This window comes from Vipera berus (genome assembly GCF_964194415.1).
Source record: "Vipera berus genome assembly, chromosome: 3".
Taxonomy (NCBI): domain Eukaryota; kingdom Metazoa; phylum Chordata; class Lepidosauria; order Squamata; family Viperidae; genus Vipera; species Vipera berus.
Genome location: NC_138204.1, coordinates 173,560,169 through 173,583,124, shown reverse-complemented (window position 1 = coordinate 173,583,124; position 22,956 = coordinate 173,560,169). Strand labels below are relative to the sequence as shown.

Sequence of the window (22,956 nt, the reverse complement as noted above, 5' to 3'; positions counted from 1 at the left end):
ATGGAGGTACCAGAATAGAATCAGGACAGGACAGAACTAAGGCAAAGCTCTTTAAGTGGGGAATGGCTGAGAGCCTGCAATGTGACTGTGATGCTCCAGAACAAACTATAACATATATAGGTCAAGAATGTCTCAGAAAATTTCAAGGCCTCTGGGATGATATCATTGCAGCCGCAGAAGAAACAATTAGATGGTTAGCTTTAAGTATTGAATTATAACATCCATCCAATTGCAATTTTATGACTCCATATTATGGTGATTTTATTACAATTTCATCTTAATTTAATATTTTACCTCCTATATTGTATTGTCCATATATATATATATATATATATATATATATATATATATATATATATATATATATATATATATATATATAGATAGATAGATAGATAGATAGATAGATAGATAGATAGATAGATATAGATAGATATAGATATAGATATGTATATGTATATGTATATGTATATGTATATGTATATGTATATGTATATGTATATGGACAATAAAATATATACGTGTGTGTGTGTGTGTGTGTGTGTGTATGTATATATATATGTTTGTGTGTGTGTATAATTTTGTGATAAATCATTCTACTACATCATTAAAAACTTTTTCCATGAATGACTATAAAAAGATCACTTGTGGGAGCAAGATCCCTCACCCCTAACTAGAATTTCCTCTTCATTAATAATCCCACTAAAACTCCTTTTTTACAACCCTTTAATCAGTGGTGGAATTCAAATATGTGAACAACCAGTTCTCTGTGTGGATGCCGCTTCCGGAAGTCCATTCTGGGCCTGGGCAACAAAAAAGTAGCTACTGGTTCTGCCAAACTGGTGCAAACCGGCTGAATCCCACCACTGCCTTTAATCCCTTAATTCGAGATACAGGCAACATTATTTTCCACTTCAGAAACACAACACTGGGCTGGGGGTGGGATTACCCTATCCTCTCAACAAATATTCCTAAAGAAACTCGTTATTTTTCCTAAAAGATGTATACTCGATGGTTGAAAACAACTTTTCAACTTGGAAAAGTGGGTGAATCTTCCTGGAGTATTCAGGACCTGGTTATGAGCTGCAGATTTTTCATTAATAGAATAAATATGATTGACACAGTATGAATTTCTGTATTTATATCTATTTCTTTCTTTTTAAAAATTAGATTGCAAAAAGCTATGAATAACAATGACTGATGCACCGTTATTTTCTTCCTATTCCAAGGAAAACTGTATAAAAACAGAAGGTATTTGTTTTATTTTTTTCAACTTTATATAACTTGGCATTTTCTAAAACACATTTACTGTAAAACAATTTCTTTTGATACATTTGTATACTCTCCATATTTTGCTTTTGGACTTGTCTTTTGAGATTATTATTTCTAACTCTGCTTCCCTGTTTATTGACTTTTTCTGTAATCTCTGCCTGGCAATAAAACAAACTCCATTAACTAAATGGATTCCTCCATATCAGACTACGAAAATCAAGAAATCTTTTAGAAGGGACAAAGCAGAAATTGCATTCTGTGAACAGATATAGTCAATATATTGATCAGCAAATGAATGATATTGACATTATTCCCTAGATAATTTAGCATTGTTGCTTGCGTGAACCTGGCAATTATAATTTTTTATTATAATTAGTGACCAATTATGGGATGAACATACTTAGCTGACATATATGATCATAGCCTTTCTAATCTGGGTAACCTTTGGATGTGTGAACTTCAACAGAATTTGCTAGTCAGTCTGATCACTGCTAACTATTCCCTAACTCCACCTTCAAGTTGGGGGAGGCTGGTATAAGCTACTATGAGTTTGCAGTTAATGATCAAACTTGAGGCTATGATTTTGATTAAAATGAAAACGGGGGGGGGGGGAGATTCTTATTGTCTTGTATGCCATAGTTTTAATTCAAATCCTAATCTTCAGTTGCTTTTAGCTACAGAAGCTAGTTGTTTGGTACAGAGATGGGCAGCATACAAATTTAATACATAAAATAAAAAAGTATTGGACTATGGAATTAAACTTTTAAAAACATATAAATAAATATTGTTAAGACCTTATGGCTGAAATCTTGCATGGGGCAATTTCTATGAAATTAGCCATGGGATAAAGAGCTAAACTTGTTTCCCACGCACTAGGTCAGAATATGGGGTTGTATATTGTGTATTTAAGGGAGAAAATCTATATTGGCTTTATTAATACATGTTAAGTCATCTTAGTTTATTAAACAATAGAAATAATAGACAGATTTATACCTAATGCTAAACCTCAATGAGTGAGTTTGTACATCATCAAAACCAAAAAAGTGACTGTAGTTTAGTATTATGAATAAGGAATGCAAGCAGAATCTGTAAATATAGAACATCTAATTCAACCTGTAGATGTCACAAATGTATTCAAATATAAACAATATTTAAGTATAATTGTTCTGGATTTTTTTTAGATACAAAAGAAAATATTTCAATAGGCATTCCCAACAAACAACGTAGTTGTGCTGCTGTAAATACTCCAGCTCCATGTGTTAATAAAGCCATTAATAAAATACAAGATTTAGAAGTGAAATTAGAAGAATCTTTTCTGCAGGTAATATTTATTTCTATTGTTTCAGTTATTATAGCCATTAAAAATTGACAGTGGATGTCAGAATATCTAGACAAAAGGGTTTTTTTGCAGCAAAATAGGAGGAGGAAGGAATGTTAGGTATGTTTACTGCCTTGAATTATTTACAAAAATAATTAAGGCATGATATAAATAAATGAATTGGAATATGAACATTTCAACACTCTTTTCAAAGAGGTTCATTTCATCATCATTCCTTCTTGTTTTTTTTAATCCCATTTATATCCCGCCCTTCTCCAAAGACTCAGGGTGGCTTACAATCTAAGAAGCACAAATCAATGTGCTTAGCAATAGCCTTCATTCTATGTATATACCTGCTTATTAGGGCTTTCGCCCCCTCCCCCAAGCAGCATTTTTACAAAGTCAGCTTATTGCCCCCAACAATCTGGGTCCTCATTTTACCTACCTCGGAAGGATGGAAGGCTGAGTCAACCTTGTTGTCAATGAATCACTTAAAGGAGAATGTTCAAAAATAGCCTGACATATGTGCTTGTCACTTATCATGGTCTTATGCAAGGCTGTAAAGATAAATGTTAATACTTCATAAATTATATGGCCACACAGACTATATATTGGGCCCCCAATAGAGATGTGGCATTTGGAGTTGGCCAAAGGGGTAGATAACACCCCACCTCCTCCCTGTGCACACTTTGCTCCCACCCTCTCCATCAATTTTATTTGAACTTTTCAATAAATCTTGCTAGAGAAGGCTAGGAGAATCTTTACTTGGCTACTAAGTGCCCAATAAGTATGACAAATTTTTCCCCCAATATTGTGCCCTGTAGTTGTGTCAGATTATACATCATATACAACCATGTCTTAAAGGCCTTTCAGAAAGTCAAAAGGCTGGGTGTGGATCCCACCTCAGGGGTGGGAAGGCATGATGTGCCAGAGGATGGGAGCCACATCAGCAGAACAATTTTGGTAGAAAGAAAATAATGTTTGAGAAGTAGGTGGGGAATAATAAAGAAGGAGCTTCCAGCCAGTGGTGGGATTCAAATATGTGAACAACCGGTTCTCTGTGTGGATGCCGCTTCTGGAAGTCCATTCTGGGCCTGGGCCACAAAATTAGCTAGCAGTTCTGCTGAACTGGTGTGAACTGGCTGAATTCCACCACTGCCTCCAGCACAGTAAATAGACGTAAGTATAAAACAAAACAGTTTGGTAGACACTAAGTGAAGAATGATTAGGAAATATTTAAGGGAATGAAAATACCGTGTCAAACAATAGAAGTGGAAGAAGTGTTATAAATGTCAATGTCTAAGAAAAAGAACAATCAAAAGGAACAACATAAATGAACTCTTGAAAAATAGTAAGGTGCAAATGATATAAGTGGAGAAAATTTAAAATAGGGACATGCTTTACTTATAAAGTAGCTGTGCAACTTTTTTAACATGTATAAAACATTTTTTAAATCTAAAGATCAAAATTGTTCCTTTCTATAAAGTAAAAGGTAGAGTAAATGCAAATATGGGGAGATTAGGCTATAGTAAATATGCATAAAATTAGTCCATAATGGGTGGTTATGTAGCAGTATTCTTATTGAAATAATATGAGGTGACTGAACAAATTTAAAACATGGACTTGTTGATAAAAAGGTAATGGGTTGTAATGTATATGTTATACAAAAAGAATGTTTCTAAAAAGAAGCAAAACTGCTTTGTATAACAATGACAGGAGAAATTGAATGAATGATTATAAATTATAAATTATGAAAAAATTAGATTTAGTAAGTGAAATTGTATACCTTTGATAGAATTTTTTATTAAAAATGGGTAATGAGAAATTTTAGGATGTGCAAATGCAAGTAAGAAGACAATGAGCAGACTGCTCTGCTATAAAACTTGTCAAAAAGGTGAAAATGTCTTCACATAAGAACATGTGCCTTTATTATATGGAAATGAGAGTCAGATATATGAAGAAAAGTTTAAAAATAAAATTCAGTGGGAATGAGAATTTTAAGAAGTATGTGTGCTAAACAGACAATGTAAAGACTGTTGCAAACTAAATGGAATGAATACAAAGGTGAGTGGTAGTACAAAAGAAGTACATTTTTTAGATTTTTTAAAATCCCACCTTTATTATATTTAAGTGGAAAACATATCTAATACTATTTATGTTTTCCCCACAACCACAATCCTGTGATATGAGTTGGGCTGAGAAAGAATGATTAGCCCAAAGTCACCCAGCCAGCTTTCATGCCTAAGGCAGGACAAACTCACAGTATCCTGGTTTCTAACCTGGTGCCTTAACCACTAGACCACAATCTGATCACAGAAATGATAAACTAAGTTTGAATTGCAAAACAAATATATGAAAGGAGCAGTGGTGGGATTCAACCGGTTCGCACCACTTTGGCAGAGCCAGGTAGCTAATTTTTTGTTGCCCAGGCCCAGAATGGACTTCTGGAAGCAGCATCCACACAGAGAACCAGTTGTTCACCTATTTGAATCCCACCACTGGAAAGGAGTTTAGAAGGTCAGCTTTCATTTTTTCTGCCATTAATTTCTGTCATTAATTTTACAAGTACTTAATCTTTTCTTGAACTTTGCATAATGTTGCTACCCTGAAAGGGAAAAGTATTGTGGTTATGTATGTATGCAGGAAAATCTAAAATCTAAAAAATGAAATCTGATTTATATTCACAGCATGAAAGTTTATATAACTTGGGAAAACTTCCATGGTAAGAAAATTATATGTTTTAATTCAATAATTATTATAAATACTCTTCTAACTAAAATATAAAGAGAAATAGTGCCACTTACCATTTTGTTGATTTAAACTTAACATGCTGTTACCAGAAAAATTGGGCCAGGTCAAGATATGATATTAGGCCAAAAAATATAACCTTATTTTAATATTGATTTTAATACAATTTCAATCCATTTCATTATATATAATACTATTATTAGTTTTTATGTGCATGTAATCCTCAAGTTGATTAATGACCATTGAAAGTTACATGGTCTTCGAAAGAGTGCTTTACAGCCCCCTAAAGAACTTCCAGCCATTGTAAAGTGTTATAGATGCCCCCCCACCCCCGGTCATATGACTCCATTTCTGGCACTTGGCAGACAACTCACATTTATGGCCAATTGCCAAATGCCCTGCAATTATGTGATTGCTATTTGAAATCTTCTCTGCTGACTTCCTCAGAAAATTAGTGGGAAAGATGGCAGAGAAGGTAGCAAGCAGAGAGGACAGAGGGGAGCTGAGGTCCTTTGGCAGGCTTCAGGAACAGAGTTGAAATCTTTAGGATTTCACATCTTTTTCTGCAGCCTACGGAGATTTATTTAGTTATCAAAATTTAGAGACCTCCTGTGTCACAGAGTGACATGCATGGACGGGAGCTTCTCTTTCAGGATTTCAGCTCCATTCCTGCAGCCCATCAAAGAGTCCAGAAAGCCTAAAGATTTCAACTCTGTTCATGTAGACCACTGAAGGATTTCTCCTCCATGCACAGAGGGGAAGGGAAATCCTTGGTGTTCTCAGGAATGGGAAAAAAATCCTGAAGATTTTATGTCCGTGCTTGCAGCTCACCAAAGGATTTCATCTTTATGCATCGAGGAAAACTGAATACTTAAGCAGCTGCAAGAACATTTTGAGAGCAAAATGGCTGCTTGCCAGGAAGATTTTTGCATGGAGCTGAAACCCTCTGGCAGGCAGCTATTGCTCTGTCCACTTAAAGACCTGGGAGATCATTTAACAACTGCCACAGAGATTTCGAAGATTCCAGTCATGGGAAGCTTAACAGATTGCTTTGCTCAATGATTGAGATTCTGGTTCCAGTTGTAGTTGTAAGTTGAAGACTACCTGTGTTTAATCATTTTCTCTTTCTAGCCCATTGAGAATTAACAGAATAAAAGAATTGGAAGGGACCTTGGAGGTCTTCTATTCTAAGCCTCTGCTCAGGCAGGAAACCCTATATCATTTCAGGCAAATTGTTGTCCAATCTCTTTCTTCTTAAAAAACCTCCAGTGTTGAAGCACTCACAGCTTCAGGAGGCAAGTCATTCCACTGATTAATTGATCTCACTGTCAGGAAATTTCCCGTTAGTTCTAGGTTGGTTCTCTCTTTCAGTAGTTTCCATCCATTGCTTCTTGTCCTGCCTTTAGGTTCTCTGTAGAATAGGCTGACCCCCTGTTCTTTGTGGCAGCCTATAAATAGTGGAACACTATAGCAGTCATGTCACTCCTAGCCCTTCTTTTCATTAAAGTAGACATACTCAGTTCTTGCAACTGTTCTTCAGGGCTGACACTTCAGGGCCTTTATTTATTGTTAAGCATGCTGTATATTACTTGTTTTATATTCAAATAAGCAAAAATATAAGTGTATTGCCCATGACTTCTTTGGACTGAGATTAAAATGGAGAATTAAAAAGCTAAACGAATAGCATCTTGAAAGTGATGGAGAGAGAAAAAAACAGTGCTAACGTACAGTGTTGGAAAGAAGATCCAAGACTGTAATGCTGACCTATATTCCCAGGGATTTGGATGTTAATACTGTCAAAGAGACTGAAGGGATCTGTTTACCATTCTCTACTGAAGTGAAGGCTGAACAGTCATTGCACTGGAAAGGTAATATTGGTTGAATATTTAATTACTTTCTCTTAATATTAATGATGTTTAATTGTAATTATTTCCAGAGAACCATGAAATAATGGGAATGTTTGAGAGCTAAAGTATAATTCAGTTTACAATTTAGATTTTAAAATATTGAAACATTTCTAATAAAATAGTGAAAAAGAGAATCATTCTATGCTGTGTCAAGTCCTTAATGTCCCATCTATCAAGGAGGCAAAGGAAATTGCAGGGAGAGAAAGACTCATGTCCTTATCATATCCACTGAAAGTGGAAGTTGAAATCATTACTTTAGATTCAGGTCTATATATCTGCAATGCTTTAAAAGGTGAAATCTCTCTGCTTACAACCATTGGCGTTTACCAGAAAGGATGGTTTGTCTTTTGAGAGCAAAGAAACCCACACCAGTTAATATAAACACAATGTTTTACACATTTGTCTACACTTTATTCTGCATCTTTTCAGCAGCATTTTACAAATGATTGCAGCTCATCCTGTTATCTCCTGTCTTTTTGAAGCAACTGAGATAAAAATAAATAATGTAAAAAACAGAATGTTAAAGCTGGAAATGCTTACATTAATGTTTAAAAAATGATTTTTAGATTTTTTTTCTTCTAAATAAACTTTGAATGAACCATTAAACTCTCAATTGAAGATTTACTGCTTTAAGATAGAGATAGTTCACATAAGAATGATTGACTCATTGATGGGATTGACTTTTATTTGTTTGAACTGGAATAGTAACACCTATCTGAATTCAAGATTTCTGGAGATAGGCATCATTTTTCTTAAGAGAAGGGATGTCTACGTGCAACATTTCTGGAATTATTGAAATATACATCCATCCCACCCCCATAGTTTCATATTTAATTTCATATATTTAATTAAATCTGCCCAAGTGAATGGAACATTTCGCTATTGTCTTTCAATCCGAGTGGCTGAAAGAAAGCTGCCAAGCCCTTCCATTCAAATAATGTGATGGTAGAAGTAGGCAATGTTCTCATATGAGCTCATGTTAGTGATGATCCCAGTCACAGCAATGTTTTGCTTTTATTCTGATTAGACTACATTCTGAATATTCAAAAGTTTGGTATTTTAAGATGTTATTGTACATATTCTGTAGTAGGATAGCACATGAAAAATCCAAATTGTATGTAGATTTGCATACACAGTTTGTATAGAAGTCTGAAACTTTGTGCATTAGTTTTTTAGGACTGCTACATAGTAACAATAAAATGAAACTTAAACTGCATTTTGGGAAATTGTGCTGTTACATTCAATAATACTACTTGTTTTTTAATTGAAGATATTCAGTCTTTAAAGCAGAAAACTGCTGCTGTTGTAGCAGAAGTCACCGAGTTAATTTCACGATTAGAAAATGAGCGTAAAGATGCTGAAGAAGCCTTAGAGTTTGAGAAGCAACATAGAAAAAAACTATACCTAAATTCAGATAAACTGTCATTTTGGAGACTACAACAGCTTCCCAAAGCTGTTCAAAAAGGTATAAGAAATAGCCATTTTTTAAAAAAGCTATATATTTTTGTGCCATCTTAAAACTTCTGGGGAAAAAAGATATGAAATTACTATTCTTGGGAAGCATTTGAAATAACTGTGATGAAATAATAGTCCAGGAGAGAGAATTATTTTAGCCACTGAATTTTTAAAAAATCCAATCTACCATGTCCAAAAGATCAAAGTTCTGTATACTGCTATTATTTAAATTTTAAGTTTTATTAAAATGTGAACATGTATATTCATCAGGAAGATATTGTCAATATTCCCTGGTAAATTTGCTTATTGCTTTACAATCAACATCCTGATAATATTCTGAGCTTGGTTGTTTTCTTGTAGATGCTTCATTACCAACTAAGTAGTGCTAGATCACCATCAGGTCTAGCACTGATCTGATGATATTACCTAGTTTGCTAATGAAACATCTGCAAAAAAAACAACAACCACAACCAATCTCAGAGAGCACCAAAGACCCCACAGTTCAGTCCTGAGCTACAGATAATCTCTTCTGTTGATACCGATAGTACTTTGTACATTATACTGTTCATATTATAATATCTCTCTCTCTCTCTGTGTATGTATGTGTGTGTGTATTCACACATAGTACAAAAATGTGTACAAGACTTTGTAGATTTCTTTCCAAGCATTGAGCAAATCTAAAACAGTTCTTGGAAATATGTATGTTCTGATCTCAGAAAATATGGGAGCCCAGTTATACACTCTGCTAGATCAGTATGCCGAAGTCCCTAAATAAAAAATGTAATTTTAAAAAATATTACTGTAAATTCACTTAACCTTACTGAAGATCTCTCTGAGGGAGCTTGCTAGCATGTGTAGCACTTATATGAATATGGTACTAAAGCGATACTTTGCAAACCATTTCTTCGTAGTGCTGTAACTACTTTTGCTTCCAAGAAAATTTCAGATGTACAATACATTCCTTTCTGATCACCAACATTAATTGGTGATCATTACTTCATCTACTTGCTATTCGTTCAGAAATTCTCTTTTGTTTAAATGCCATATTTAGCAACTTAATATACTTTACAGTCTATTTGATAAGTGTATCAATATCCCTCTTTTGTGTCAAGTTCATCTCAAGTCACAAGCAGTGTATGGTTCTACTCTGAACAACTGTGCACATTCCCATTTTTAATTAATATGACATTTTGCTTCACTTATGACTATAGGAGCCATTGACATTTTCTTGACATCAGTTGGAGGTTTCACCACAGAGAAAGCACATTAAATAACAACATTCTAATGGATTTACAAGATCATGCTTATTTCTTTAGTTATTTATTTTCAATATTCCTATCCCTATCGTAACAGACTCAGCATAGGTAACAACACAGTAAACACATAATTCCAAAACTGAGATCTGAATCCTCACTGAAAAACTTTCAGATCATCTGTATCCTTTGGAATCATATATAATTGATTTGCCCATCACTGTTTCAACAACCTTCTCCAAGGAAAAAAAAGAGACTGGAAATTTGTCAAATAGTGTCCAAGTAAGACTTCTTCACTATTTCACAAGGATAATATACAAAATTTTCTTGACATGTTCTGTTTTCTAAAGCCTATTGAAGGTTGTGCATATTGAACAGCATTCAAAGCAAGAACACTAGAAACATACATTCTGCAAGATTTAGGTAATTATTATTCATAATGCAAATTTCAGATGAGATGGACTCCAGAGGTAGTCTCTGGAACTATTATATAGTATCCATTACCTACAAGAAATAATTTGGGGTACTATCTTCATAATTCATTTTGTGTTCAGATATCAGGATGCTAGCAAAAATGTGAGATTTGTCTTCTTGAAATTGCTATTGCCCATTTTTTAAAAAAAATAATAATCTGAGTATTCCAGCAATATAGCATGAGTGATTATATCTGTGTTAATAATGGTATCAGAAAAAAGTTAACCAATTGAAACAAAACAAAAAAATCAAATCTTTAGCTTTTTATTTATTTGTACTGCTGAAAAAATGTATCAGAGACTACTATGCAGTATGGACATTAATTTTCTTCAGAAAATGCAATCACAGCATTGTTTCATAGATAGATGATGTAAAATTACCTTTTGTACATATATTTTAGAATCTAGCAGCTTGTTACATATTTAAACTTAAAAGCAATAATTACCATTTTCTTATAAGAAAGTTTCTTTTTATACTTTGCAGAATGGGAGAAATGTTTGCAAGATATAATAGAACTACAATGGCATTTTGAAGAAAAAAATGAGCAATTACAGGATGCACTAATCCAAGTGACAAAGATAGAGGCAGCCAATTCAGTGATCCAGAAGCAGATAGACTTCATGAAGAAATACAGCCCTCTGCTGGAAGAAAAGCTATGTCATGAAGATGATTCAATAAAACAAGTAAAAACATTATTTGAGGAGGTAAAGGGGTTCAATATTTTAATTATATTTTATTTTTTGTTTATTGCATGTACATTTTAAATTTCTGTGTCCAACAATAATGCAAAATATCTAAGCATGAAAATATGTGAAAAAATAGCACAGTGCCCATTCTTTTCTTATGAGAATGAAAAATAAGCATATAACCTCATGAAATCAAAACGCAATTTTATTATAGCAATGGTAGGTTTGATCAATTGTTCAACATATCAATATGAGATTAAATATTAAAATAGTATAATAGTATTGATTATATAAAGGTGGCTCAGTGGGTTAGGACGCTGAGCTTGTCAATCAGAAGGTCGGCAGTTTGGCAGGTCGAATCCTGAGTGCCGCGCAACAGAGTGAGCGCCTGTTACTCGTCCCAGCTTCTGCCAACCTAGCAGTTCGAAAGCACATAAAAATGCAAGTAGAAAAATAGGGACCACTACGGTGGGAAGGTAACAGCGTTCCGTGCGCCTTTGGCGTCTAGTCATGCTGACCACATGACCATGGAGACGTCCTCGGACAAGCGCTGGCTCTTTGGCTTTGAAACAGAGATGAGCACCGGCCCCTAGAGTTGGAAACAACTAGCACGCATGTGCGGGGGAACCTTTACCTTTACCATTGATTATATCCAATCATTATATCCTTATAAAAATTAAAAAATTCATATTTTATTTTTTTTTCTTATTCTTTACATACATATGTTAATTTTCCAAACAACGTGTGAGCTGAGTTCATAATGCATTAATACATATACAAATTTCATTTTTTGGTTTTCTTTTCCAACCATTTATAAAATAAGTTCCAGCTTTTATAATATTCTGATTCTTCTTTATCCTTTAATTTCATAGTTAATCTGTCCATTTCTGCACATTCCAGTATCTTCTTTATTAGTTCTTCTTCTGATGGTACTCGTTCATTTTTCCAGCATTGTGCATAACTTATTCTTGCTGCAGTTATAATATGTAAAACCAAGTATGTATTTTGTTTATTAGTCTTTCCTGGTAGCATACCTAATAAAAATAATTCAGGATTAAATGTTACATGTTCTCCTAATATATTTTCTAGCCAAGTATGTATTTTCCTCCAATAAGCTTTTACTTTATCACATGTCCACCAAGTATGATAATATGTACCTATACTACATTTACATTTCCAACATTTACCTGATACATTTTAAAACATTTTTGCTAATCTAGCTGGAGGTAAATGCCATCTATAAAACATTTTATACAAATTCTCTTTGTATGCAGTTGACATTGTCAATTTATAATTTCTCTCCCATAATTTTTGCCATTCTTCTAATTCTATATTATAACCAAAGTTCTCCGCCCATCTTGTCATTGACCCTTTGATTTGTTCACTTTCCATCTCTAAAGTTAACAAAAAATTATACAACTTTTTAATTAGTTTCTCATCAGAAGTTAATAATATCTTATCAAACACATTTTGTTCTTTATAAAATTCAAACATTTTCATGTCTTTTTCATATCTATTTTGTATTTGTAAATATACCTACCATGACATGTTGATAGCCTGATGTTCCAATTCTTGCTTCGATTTTAATGTTCCATCAATATTTAAGATATCTTTGTATGACCACGTTTTTTCAAAATCTAACAAATTTACGTGTGAAAAAGCTTCAATTGTTGATAACCACCCTGGAATTTTTACATATATTTTCATTTTGATTTTTTCCCATACAGTTATCAAAGCATTTCTAATACAGTGATTTTGAAAATACCTATGTATTCTGGTTTTCCCATACCATAGAAACGCGTGCCTTCCCAACTGTAAATCGTGTCTCTCCAAACATAACAACCTTTTATTCCTAAGCATTATCCATTCTTTCACCCATGTCAGTACAGATGCTTGATAGTACAAAGTCCACTCAGGTAAACCAAAACCCCCATTTTCTTTAGTATCGTGCAAAGTTTTCTTTTTTATTCTAGCTTTTTTCCCCTGCCATATAAACTTCAGAACTAAGGAGTCCAACTCTTTAAAAAAAAGTCCCCCAAGTTTTATCAGAATTGTCTGGAACAAGAATAAAATCTTAGGCAATGCATTCATTTTAATTGTAGCTATCCTTCCTAGTAAAGACAGTTTTAAATTCTTCCATTTTTGCAGGTCTAACTTTATTTGTTTCAATAGTCTTATATAGTTGTCTTCTTTTAAAGTTGAGCATTAAACCACCCCCCTTCCCCCCCACTTCCCAGAGCTAAATACAGGGTATAGTTATAATAATCATATTCTAGCTAAAGATTATCCATAATATAAAATTAACCAAATTCATAATGTGCTTTAACTCCCCTTTAACATAAATACATACAAAGTACTAACACTAAAATTAATAACAATATCCTTCTAAAATCTACTCATAAGCTAAATGGAACTTTTTAGTCCCATATTTATTCTGAATATAATCTATCCATCTCTTCCAAACTGAAATATATCTTTCTTGTGAATGATCCTTCAAATAAGCAGAAATCTTAGACATTTCTGCAAGATTCGAAACTTTAAACACCCATTCTTCTATTGTAGGCAAACTATCCTTCTTCCAGTATTGTCCCACCAGTAACCGTGCTGCTGTTATCAAATTCAACATCAAATTGGTTTCTTTAACATCACAATCTACAACAATACCCAATAGAAACAATTGCGGAGAGAACTTTATCTTTCTCTTAAAAATCTTTTGAATGTTCCACCAAATTTTAACCCAAAAAGCTTTTATATTTCTGCAAGTCCACCACATATGAAAATAGGTGGCTTCTAAACTACCACATCTCCAACATTTAGACTGTAAGTTAGGATACATGTTAGACAACTTTTTGGGATCCAGATACCATCTATAAAACATTTTATAAAAATTTTCTCTTAAATTTTGAGCCTGAGTAAATTTAACATTTCTAACCCAAATTAGCTCCCAAGTATCCAGCGAAATTGGTTCCTGAATATTTTGTGCCCACTTTATCATACAATCTTTAACTAATTCCGTTTCCGAGTCCAGTTCGATTAAAACATTATATATCCTCTTTATATGTGCACGATTTAAATCTCTAATTTGTTTTACTAAATTTTCATCTGTAATTGTGATGCCAACCTTCTGATCCAACTTACACCTAGCTTTCAATTGAAACCAATTGAAACCAAGAGTAACTTATGTTTTCTTGTCTTAACTCCTCTAATGATTTAAGTTGCCAATCATTCCCTTCCAATCTAAGTAATTCCTTATAGGAAAACATATCCAAACTCACTCCCATAGATACACCTTCTATCGCGTGTCCAGGAATTCCCCAAATCGGTATTTTATAATTTAACTTATAATAATACTTTTTCCAGACACGCAACAATATATAACATCTTAGTCTTATTACTATTCACCTCCAAACCTCTAATTTCTATATCTTGTCTTATATTTCGATTTAAGACTTCCAAAGTGAAAATGAATAGCAGAGGGGATAGAGGACATCCTTTGCCTTGTGCAATAATGCAAAATATCTAAACATGAAAATATGTGAAAAAATAGCACAGTTCCCATTCTTTTCTTATGAGAATGAAAAATAAGCATATAACCTCATGAAATCAAAATGCAATTTTATTATAGCAATGGTAGGTTTCATCAATTGTTCAACATATCAATATGAGATTAAATATTAAAATAGTATAATAGTATTAATTATATCCAATCATTATTTTCTTATAAAAATTAAAATGTTACCTGTAGGTTTTACCCCTTTAATTCTTATCAAGTTTTGACTTTGGTATGTACCGTATTTTCCGGCGTATAAGACGACTGGGCGTATAAGATGACCCCCTACATTTCCTGCTAAATTATAGGGTTTGGGCTATACTCGCCATAAAAGACTACCCCTCTTCCAACGCACACCAAATAAAAATTAAAAAACATCAGATTTGATTTTAATATGGTAATTTTAATTCAAATGCTTATGACATGCAGGTGCTTAGTAGGAAAACTGTCACTTATAAACATAAGGCTGTTTGTCATCAAACATGTAAACATAAAACAGTGCAAGTGGATTAAACAATAATAATAATAATAATAATAATAATAATAATAATAATAATAATAATAATAATAGAAGAAGAAGAAGAAGAAGAAGAAGAAGAAGAAGAAGAAGAAGAAGAAGAAGTTGTTGTTGGAAGGGACCTTGGAGGTCATCTAGTCCAAACCCCTACTCAGGCAGGAAACCCTATACCATTTCAGGCAAATGGCTGTCCAGTCTCTTCTTAAAAACTTCCAGTGTTGGAGCATTCACCACTTCTGGAGGCAGGTTGTTCCACTGGTTAATTGTTCTAACTGTCAGGAAGTTTCTCCTTAGTTCTAGGTTGCTTCTCTCCTTGATTAGTTTCCATCCATTACTCCTTGTCCTGCTTTCAGGTGCTTTGGAGAATAGCTTGACTCCCTCTTCTTTGTGGCAGCCCCTGATTCCAGCAACCATTCCCTATTTTCCTAATTCACTTTTTCACTTTTCCTAATTCACTCTAAAGCTTTCCCTGCGCAGAGCCTTAAGTAACACAAGCTGCCTGCAATTAGTGCAGGTTCGCATCCCACCAGCCTCAAAGTTGACTCAGCTTTCCATCCTTCCAAGGTAGGTAAAATGAGGACACAGATTGTTGGGGGCAATAAGCTGACTTTGTAATAATGCTGCTTGGGGGGTGGTGAAAACCCTAATAAACAGGCATATACACAGAATGAAGGCTATTGCTAAGCACATTGATTTGTGCTTTAAATTGTAAGCCACCCTGAGTCTTCGGAGAAGGGCAGGATATAAATGGGATTTTTTAAAAAAAAGACCAAATGGGAGATCTGTTCCAGGTTTTCCAGCCAGCCCGCCCAGTTCCTGAGTTAAATGTGTCCTTAGAGCTAAGCCGCTGCTCTGGCTGCTGCCTTCCCCACCTGCCTTTCAAGTTGGGATATACTACAGCTGCTCTTCAACTTTAGAAGGAAAGACGCCCAGACCCCAGCCTGTAAAAAATCACAGACTACAGCTTCTTCTCCAATTGGTCCCGCTTTCCCTGCGCAGACTAAATGGGAGATCCGCTCCAGGTTTTCCAGCCAGCCCTGTCCCTAAATTTTCAGCACCCGGCGTATAAGACGACCCCTGACTTTTGAGAAGATTTTCATGGGTTAAAAAGTAGTCTTATACGCCGGAAACTACGGTAATGTCTTCCTTATAGAAAATGGAGTCTGTTTTGCACATGAAATCGTGGTAATTTCTTTTTCAATTAATAGAGTTGTTTTGTTATTTTCTGGTTTTAATTTTATTTCTGCTGCCCAGAATGGTGAGTGGTGGTGAGATAGGCAACCACTGTGAAACAAATAAATACAAATAGTGATTTAATAAAGATGAGCCTCATTATTAGATTCTCATAGCCAGATTAGAAAACTATTTATGTTAAACCTAATTTCCAAAGGTTTGGAATCTGAATCTATGGAATTCTTGAGTTTTGGAATCTTGGAAAAATTCTAGAACAAAATGTTGTTTTGGCTCTGTTGTTAGTTGCTCCATCTTATTAAAAAAATTACTTTTTTTGCTTTTAATTCTGTGTGTGACCAGCCATACGCTAAATACCGTAAATACTGATATGAAATGGCTCCATTCAAAGCAAAATAAAAAAATAGTTTAGGACTATGTCTCCTAACATTGGGTGGGATTTACTTAATTTGGAAAGTACATACTAATTGGAATATCATTTGAATGACCATATTAGTGCTTTACTCATATACATGCATGCACAAACATTCTGTCTCTCTATTTCTCTCACACAGAGACACAAACACACACAGAGTTGAAATTTATAAACCCTGCATTATATTATCAAGACATCAGTATGTTAAAGGAAACGTGAAGTAATTTTCTACATGAATATCCATATTTAATGTATGAGAAAAATAAATAGCAATGGTAAATAAATAAGAAAAATAGAAAATGTCTAAGATTATGAACAGTCACGAACAGTCATGTCTGTAAGAGGAAAAAAGAATCTGATGGTATTGTAATAATACCCATATACCAACACCAATACCAATAATAATTACAATATTGTAATAATATCATTGGTGTCTGCGAAGAGGTCAAAGGGAAACAAATAACAACATGAGCATCTCAATGTCATCACACAAATGCAAAAATCTGGCAAATGTTATAAGTAATAGTGGTATTTGTTGGATAATGTTATTGCAATAATATTGTTTTAGCACTATTGTTTGTTTCTGGCTACTTGCAAAAAGATTTGTACAAATATTAACTGAAGTGTTAAGTATTTTTTAATTTTTAAGTCTGATGATGCAGCTATACTCACATATATTATTTTGGACAATAGCAATTGGATTATTTATTTGATTTCTTATCTCCAAATCATGAAAAGTATTTGGGGATACAGAAAATAAAATAAAAAGAAGTTAGTGTTTACCAGACAATTACACTCAGATAATAAATTCACAATATGTTAGTGAGATAAAAAAGTTATGTTAGGTATTTTTATCATAGTAGATTAGTATAAGCTAACTTTCAAATTCTTTGTACAGGTAGTCCTTACTTATGACCATAATTGAGCACAATGCACAGTGCAGTGCAGTGAATCACTGCAGTTATTAAGTTAGTGATATGGTTGTTAAGTGAATCTGGCTTCACCATTGTCTTTGCTTGTCAGAAGGTTGCATTGGTCCTTGAGTATTGTTTCAATTCTTGTGCTACTTTTAGTTTTATATTGTAATAATAATAATAATAATAATAATTATTATTATTATTATTATTATTAATAATAATAATAATAATAATAATAATAATAATAATAAGAAGAAGAAGAAGAAGAAGAAGAAGTAGTTGTTGTTGTTGGAAGGGACCTTGGAGGTCATCTAGTCCAAACCCCTACTCAGGCAGGAAACCCTATACCATTTCAGGCAAATGGCTGTCCAGTCTCTTCTTAAAAACTTCCAGTGTTGGAGCATTCACCACTTCTGGAGGCAGGTTGTTCCACTGGTTAATTGTTCTAACTGTCAGGAAGTTTCTCCTTAGTTCTAGGTTGCTTCTCTCCTTGACTAGTTTCCATCCATTGCTTCTTGTCCTGCTTTCAGGTGCTTTGGAGAATAGCTTGACTCCCTCTTCTTTGTGGCAGCCCCTGAGATATTGAAACACTGCTATCATGTCACCCCTCACCCTTCTCTTCGTTAAACTACACATACCCAATTCCAGCAACCGTTCCCTATATGTTTTAGCCTCCAGTCCCCCAAACATCTTTGTTGCTCTTCTCTGTACCTTTTCTAGAGTCTCAACATTTTTTTTGCATCATGGTGACCAAAACTGGATGCAGTATTCCAGGTGTGGCCTTACCAAAGCATTGTAAAGTGCTATTAGTATTTAACTTGATCTTGATTCTATCCCTCTGTTAATGCAGCCTAGCACTGTGTTGGCTTTTTTGGCAGCTGCAGCACACTGCTGGCTCAAATTGAAGTGATTTTCTACTAGGACTCTGAGATCCCTCTCACAGTTACTACTATTGAGCAAGGTACCCCCTATACTATACCTGTGCATTTGATTTTTCCTGCCTAAATGTAGAACCTTACTTTTTTCACCATTGAATTTCATTTTGTTAGATAACGCCCAGTGTTTGAGTCCATCCAGATCCTCCTGTATTTTAAGCCTATCTTCTGGAGTATTGGCTATTCCTGCCAGCTTGGTGTTGTCTGCAAATTTGATGAGTTCCCCATCTATCCCCTCATCCAAATCGTTAATGAAGATGTTGAAGAGCACTGGGCCCAGAACAGAGCCCTGGGGCACCCCACTACACACTTCCTTCCATGTAGATGCAGTTCCATTGAGGACCACACACTGAGTACGGCCTGTCAGCCAGCTACAAATCCATCTGGTGGTGATGCTATCTAACCCACATTTTTCTATCTTATCAAGTAGTAGGTTGTGATCTACTTTATCAAATGCCTTACTGAAGTCCAAGTAAATTATATCTACAGCATTCCTCTGGTCCACTAATTTTGTCACTTGGTCAAAGAATGCAATAAGATTTGTCTGGCATGATCTGTTTTTGACAAACCCATGTTGACTTTTAGTGATGACTTTGTTTGCATCAAGGTGTTCGCTGATTTGTTGTTTGATTATCTTTTCCAGAATCTTCCCAGGTATTGAGGTCAGGCTGATAGGTCTGTAGTTTCCTGGATCTATTTGTTTCCCTTTTTTGAATATAGGAACTACATTAGCTCTCTTCCAGTCCTCTGGTAGTTCCCCAGTGCTCCAGGGTCTTTGAAAAATATTGTTCAGTGGTTCTGTAAATTAATTTCTGTTTCTTTCAAAGGCAAAAACTCAATATGATACTGTTCATCAGAAATATTTGGAAGTGAAAAAATTGCATGAAGAAATCAAAGAAGAATGTGAAACAAAAAGACAATATATGTTTGAGCAAACAGAAGCTGATGAGGCTACATTAAACCAACTTAGGTAACTATATTTTAACTTTCCAAGAGAATTATTCTTCAGGCAATCTCCATTTATACATAGAAACAGATCTTGATTCTTTTTGAAAGCTATGTTGTGTTTATATAAAGAATATTTATGTATTTATTTAATTGTTTTTAATCGCATTTATATCCCGCCCTTCTCCGAAGACTCAGGGCAGCTTACAATTTAAGCACAAACCAATGTGCTTAGCAATAGCCTTCATTCTATGTATATGCCTGCTTATTAGGGCTTTCGCCCCACCCCCCAAGCGGCATTATTACAAAGTCAGCTTATTGCCCCCAACAATCTGGGTCCTCATTTTACCTACCTCGGAAGGATGGAAGGCTGAGTCAACCTTGAGCCTGGTGGGATGCGAACCTGCACTAATTGCAGGCAGCTGGTGTTACTTAAGGAGGCATTAGCCCACTGCTCCACCAAGGCTCCTATTTATATTCTTCTATTCAATTTTGTCCAAATCTCAGAGACTGCCTGGTCAAGTTCCTGCAAGGTTTTTCAGGCAAAAAATTGTTGGTTTGAAAGATTAGGAGAAATAGTAGAACTTTTGCTAAAGGGAGGAGAAGAAGTAATGTGGTAAGGATTAATTAAGGTATTAATTTAAGCTAATATGTAATACAGGCAAAGTTCGTGGAACTTTCTTGTAGCCAGAAATGAATGAGGAATGGATTCTGGAAGATAAAAAAACTATCTTGCACTCTGTGCAGGAGAGAGGAAGAGCATAAGGAAAGTGGGCTAGTGGATCTTGTCATGCTGAGTTATTGACAGCAGTTGAAGGGAGAGCTAATATCTTTGGCTTTTTGTAGCTTTTCCCCTTCTCTGAAAGATCCCTGAATCAATTTTGTTCAGTGCATGAACCAATACAGCTCAAATGTATTTTTTAATTTCAGGCAAGAAACAGCCAGAAAAAACTGTTTTGTGCACAGAATGTTTTGGGCGTTCCTGGTTATTATTATATAGAAAGTGTCTTTTATCAGTGATAGCAATCATAATTTAGGTAATGCTCCAAATTACAACAAAACTCTTCTCTGACTTGAGAGCACAACTTCTGTGTTTATGAGATATCCCAATCTTAGTGTTGTGTTTAGCAGTTCTTCTTAACTGTGTACCATTTCAGGTTATCAAAAGAAGGAATTTGCAATCAGAAATTCCTCACCATAGTAAAAACGAAGTTTTGATGAATGTCTGGATTGGATCCTATCTACTACGAGCAGAATTCTGCTCAAGGAACAGGGCTTTCTTCCTGTCCTTTCTTGCTGCAGGTTTTTTCAATAGTATTTTGTAGGATCCTCTCCACAAGAAGGATGGAGGAATCACTAAGTATTGGTTACCCGCCATCATATGAAAAGAAGCTAATTTATCTTCCTTGGCAGATATTTTAAGATATGGAAATACTTCTGCATCCAATTTTTTTAGGACACTTTTTAGAATATAAAATACATACTATATTTGCTCTTAGTGAGCAAGCCCAGTGTCTCTGCTGCTCTCCCTGTCCTCTCTTATTAGCTTCCAATATATAATGTTAAACACTATTATCCTGCAAAAATATTTGTTGGCTAAGTTGACTGACAAACTAAGATTGTAGAAACCTGTGGGCTATAAATCATATGGAAATGAATGAAATTTACATCAAAGTGCTTAGACTTACATGAATGCTAGATATCAGAAGTTAAGAAAGTACTGTTGCTACATTTACTAATGGTATAAGGCAGAGGTCCCCAACCTATGGGCTGCAGCCACCAGGCCACATTAGTGGCTGGCTAGTGCGTGCGTGCACGTGTGTGCGCTCGCCCCCCTTGTGCCAGCAGTAGCTGATCCCCAAGCCTCATGCTAGCCAAGCCCCCAGCCTCTTGCTGGTTCTTGCCAATCCATGAGCCATGGACCGGCGCTAGTCAACCTGAGAGCTATGCACAGGTGCTAGCCAAGTTGCGTGCTGGCGCTAGCTGAGTTGTGTGCCGGTGCTAGCCGAGCTGCATGCTGCGTATTGGCACTACCATTCCCATTTGCAGAACATGCATGCTCACAGCCCCGTTCACGTGCATGCAGCCACATTTGTGTGTGTGTGCATGTGCGCATAAAGGTGCCTACCTCTCCCTTTCCCACTGGGCCACCAACCCAGAAAGGTTAGGGACCTCTGGTGTAAGGGATACCTGCAGTTATAAAGAGATTGATAGTACTGCAATTATACCAATAAATATTCACTTGAATTTTAATTTATTTGGAGAAATAGATAATTTATTCTTGCTGCTTTTTAGGGATGAGTTAAAAGAGACTGACATGTTTTATGCTGACATCAATAACAAAATACATGGATTGAGGGAGGAAATAGTAGAAAATGAAAATCGCCTTGAAGAGCTAATCAAGCAAGAAGCAGATACAAAAGCCGACTTAAATTCTTGGCGTGATAAAGTAAGTTTTAAATATTAAGTGTAAAGCATGAAAATTTCAAAAATACAACAGCACATGCAATCCTACAATTATATCTACACTTAGGCAATTTGCAATCAACTAATAAATGTGTTATATAGTGCAGTGAAAATATTTAATTAAAAATCACATACATTCCATTTTGCACATTCCGAAATCAGTATCCAGCATGTTTTAGCAACTAGGGCCTACAGATCCCGACAGGTTCCTTTGGGGTTAATATCAACCTTGTTTATCCCTCCTCAGGATGGTTGCCATTAAATTGCTACATATGACAGATAATTAAGGACACGATCTTATTTAGGAATTAGTCCCAATTAATGAGACTTCCTAGTAAACATTTACAGGAATGTACTTTAGTCCTCTATAATTTTGGTATTAATATAATTTTTATTAATATTGTAACTTCCTATGAATGGAAATTAGCTAGCTGAAAAGGCCTATCAATAATCAGAAACAACACACAATTATTTCCTTTTCTTCCTGCTCTACAGAGCTGAGGGAACTCACCTGAGTAATATAGGAAGAAGCTGCATGACAAAAGAAAGCTGACAAGAATTTTCTCTGCAGTTTGCTTGCAAGAACTTTTTCTCACTTTGTCAGTGTTCTTCTGTGAAACAACAGAAGGACAATTCAGGATTCAAGATGGGTGCAAACATATGTTTGTATCAAGTGATAAATTTATCTAGTCCAGCATTCTGCTTCCTCAGTGGAAAACTAGAGGTGTTTCATGTCATTTGTCCATAAGCACAGTAATACTGCCTCATTCATGTTGCTCAGCAATTGGGTTTCAAAGGCATATCAGACCTTGAAGAGTTGAGAAAGGTTCAAAAGAGTTATACAAGTAACCAAGAAGCTTGAAACATATCTTCAGGAACAATTTAGCTTAGGACAAATGTAGATCAG

At 34.9% G+C, this 22,956-nt stretch overlaps 1 protein-coding gene across 1 annotated transcript in view; it reads left to right on the top strand.

Moving 5' to 3' along the window:
- CCDC178 (coiled-coil domain containing 178) overlaps window positions 1-22,956 on the top strand; it is a 200,055-nt gene that overhangs the window by 33,679 nt on the left and 143,420 nt on the right. The window contains exons 2-9 of the mRNA XM_081323496.1: window positions 1,171-1,251; window positions 2,454-2,593; window positions 5,278-5,312; window positions 7,115-7,215; window positions 8,516-8,710; window positions 10,911-11,131; window positions 19,466-19,608; window positions 21,879-22,032. Coding sequence (XP_081179622.1) covers window positions 1,194-1,251; window positions 2,454-2,593; window positions 5,278-5,312; window positions 7,115-7,215; window positions 8,516-8,710; window positions 10,911-11,131; window positions 19,466-19,608; window positions 21,879-22,032 — 1,047 coding nt within the window. The 5' untranslated portion in view covers window positions 1,171-1,193. The remainder of the gene's footprint in view (window positions 1-1,170; window positions 1,252-2,453; window positions 2,594-5,277; window positions 5,313-7,114; window positions 7,216-8,515; window positions 8,711-10,910; window positions 11,132-19,465; window positions 19,609-21,878; window positions 22,033-22,956) is intronic.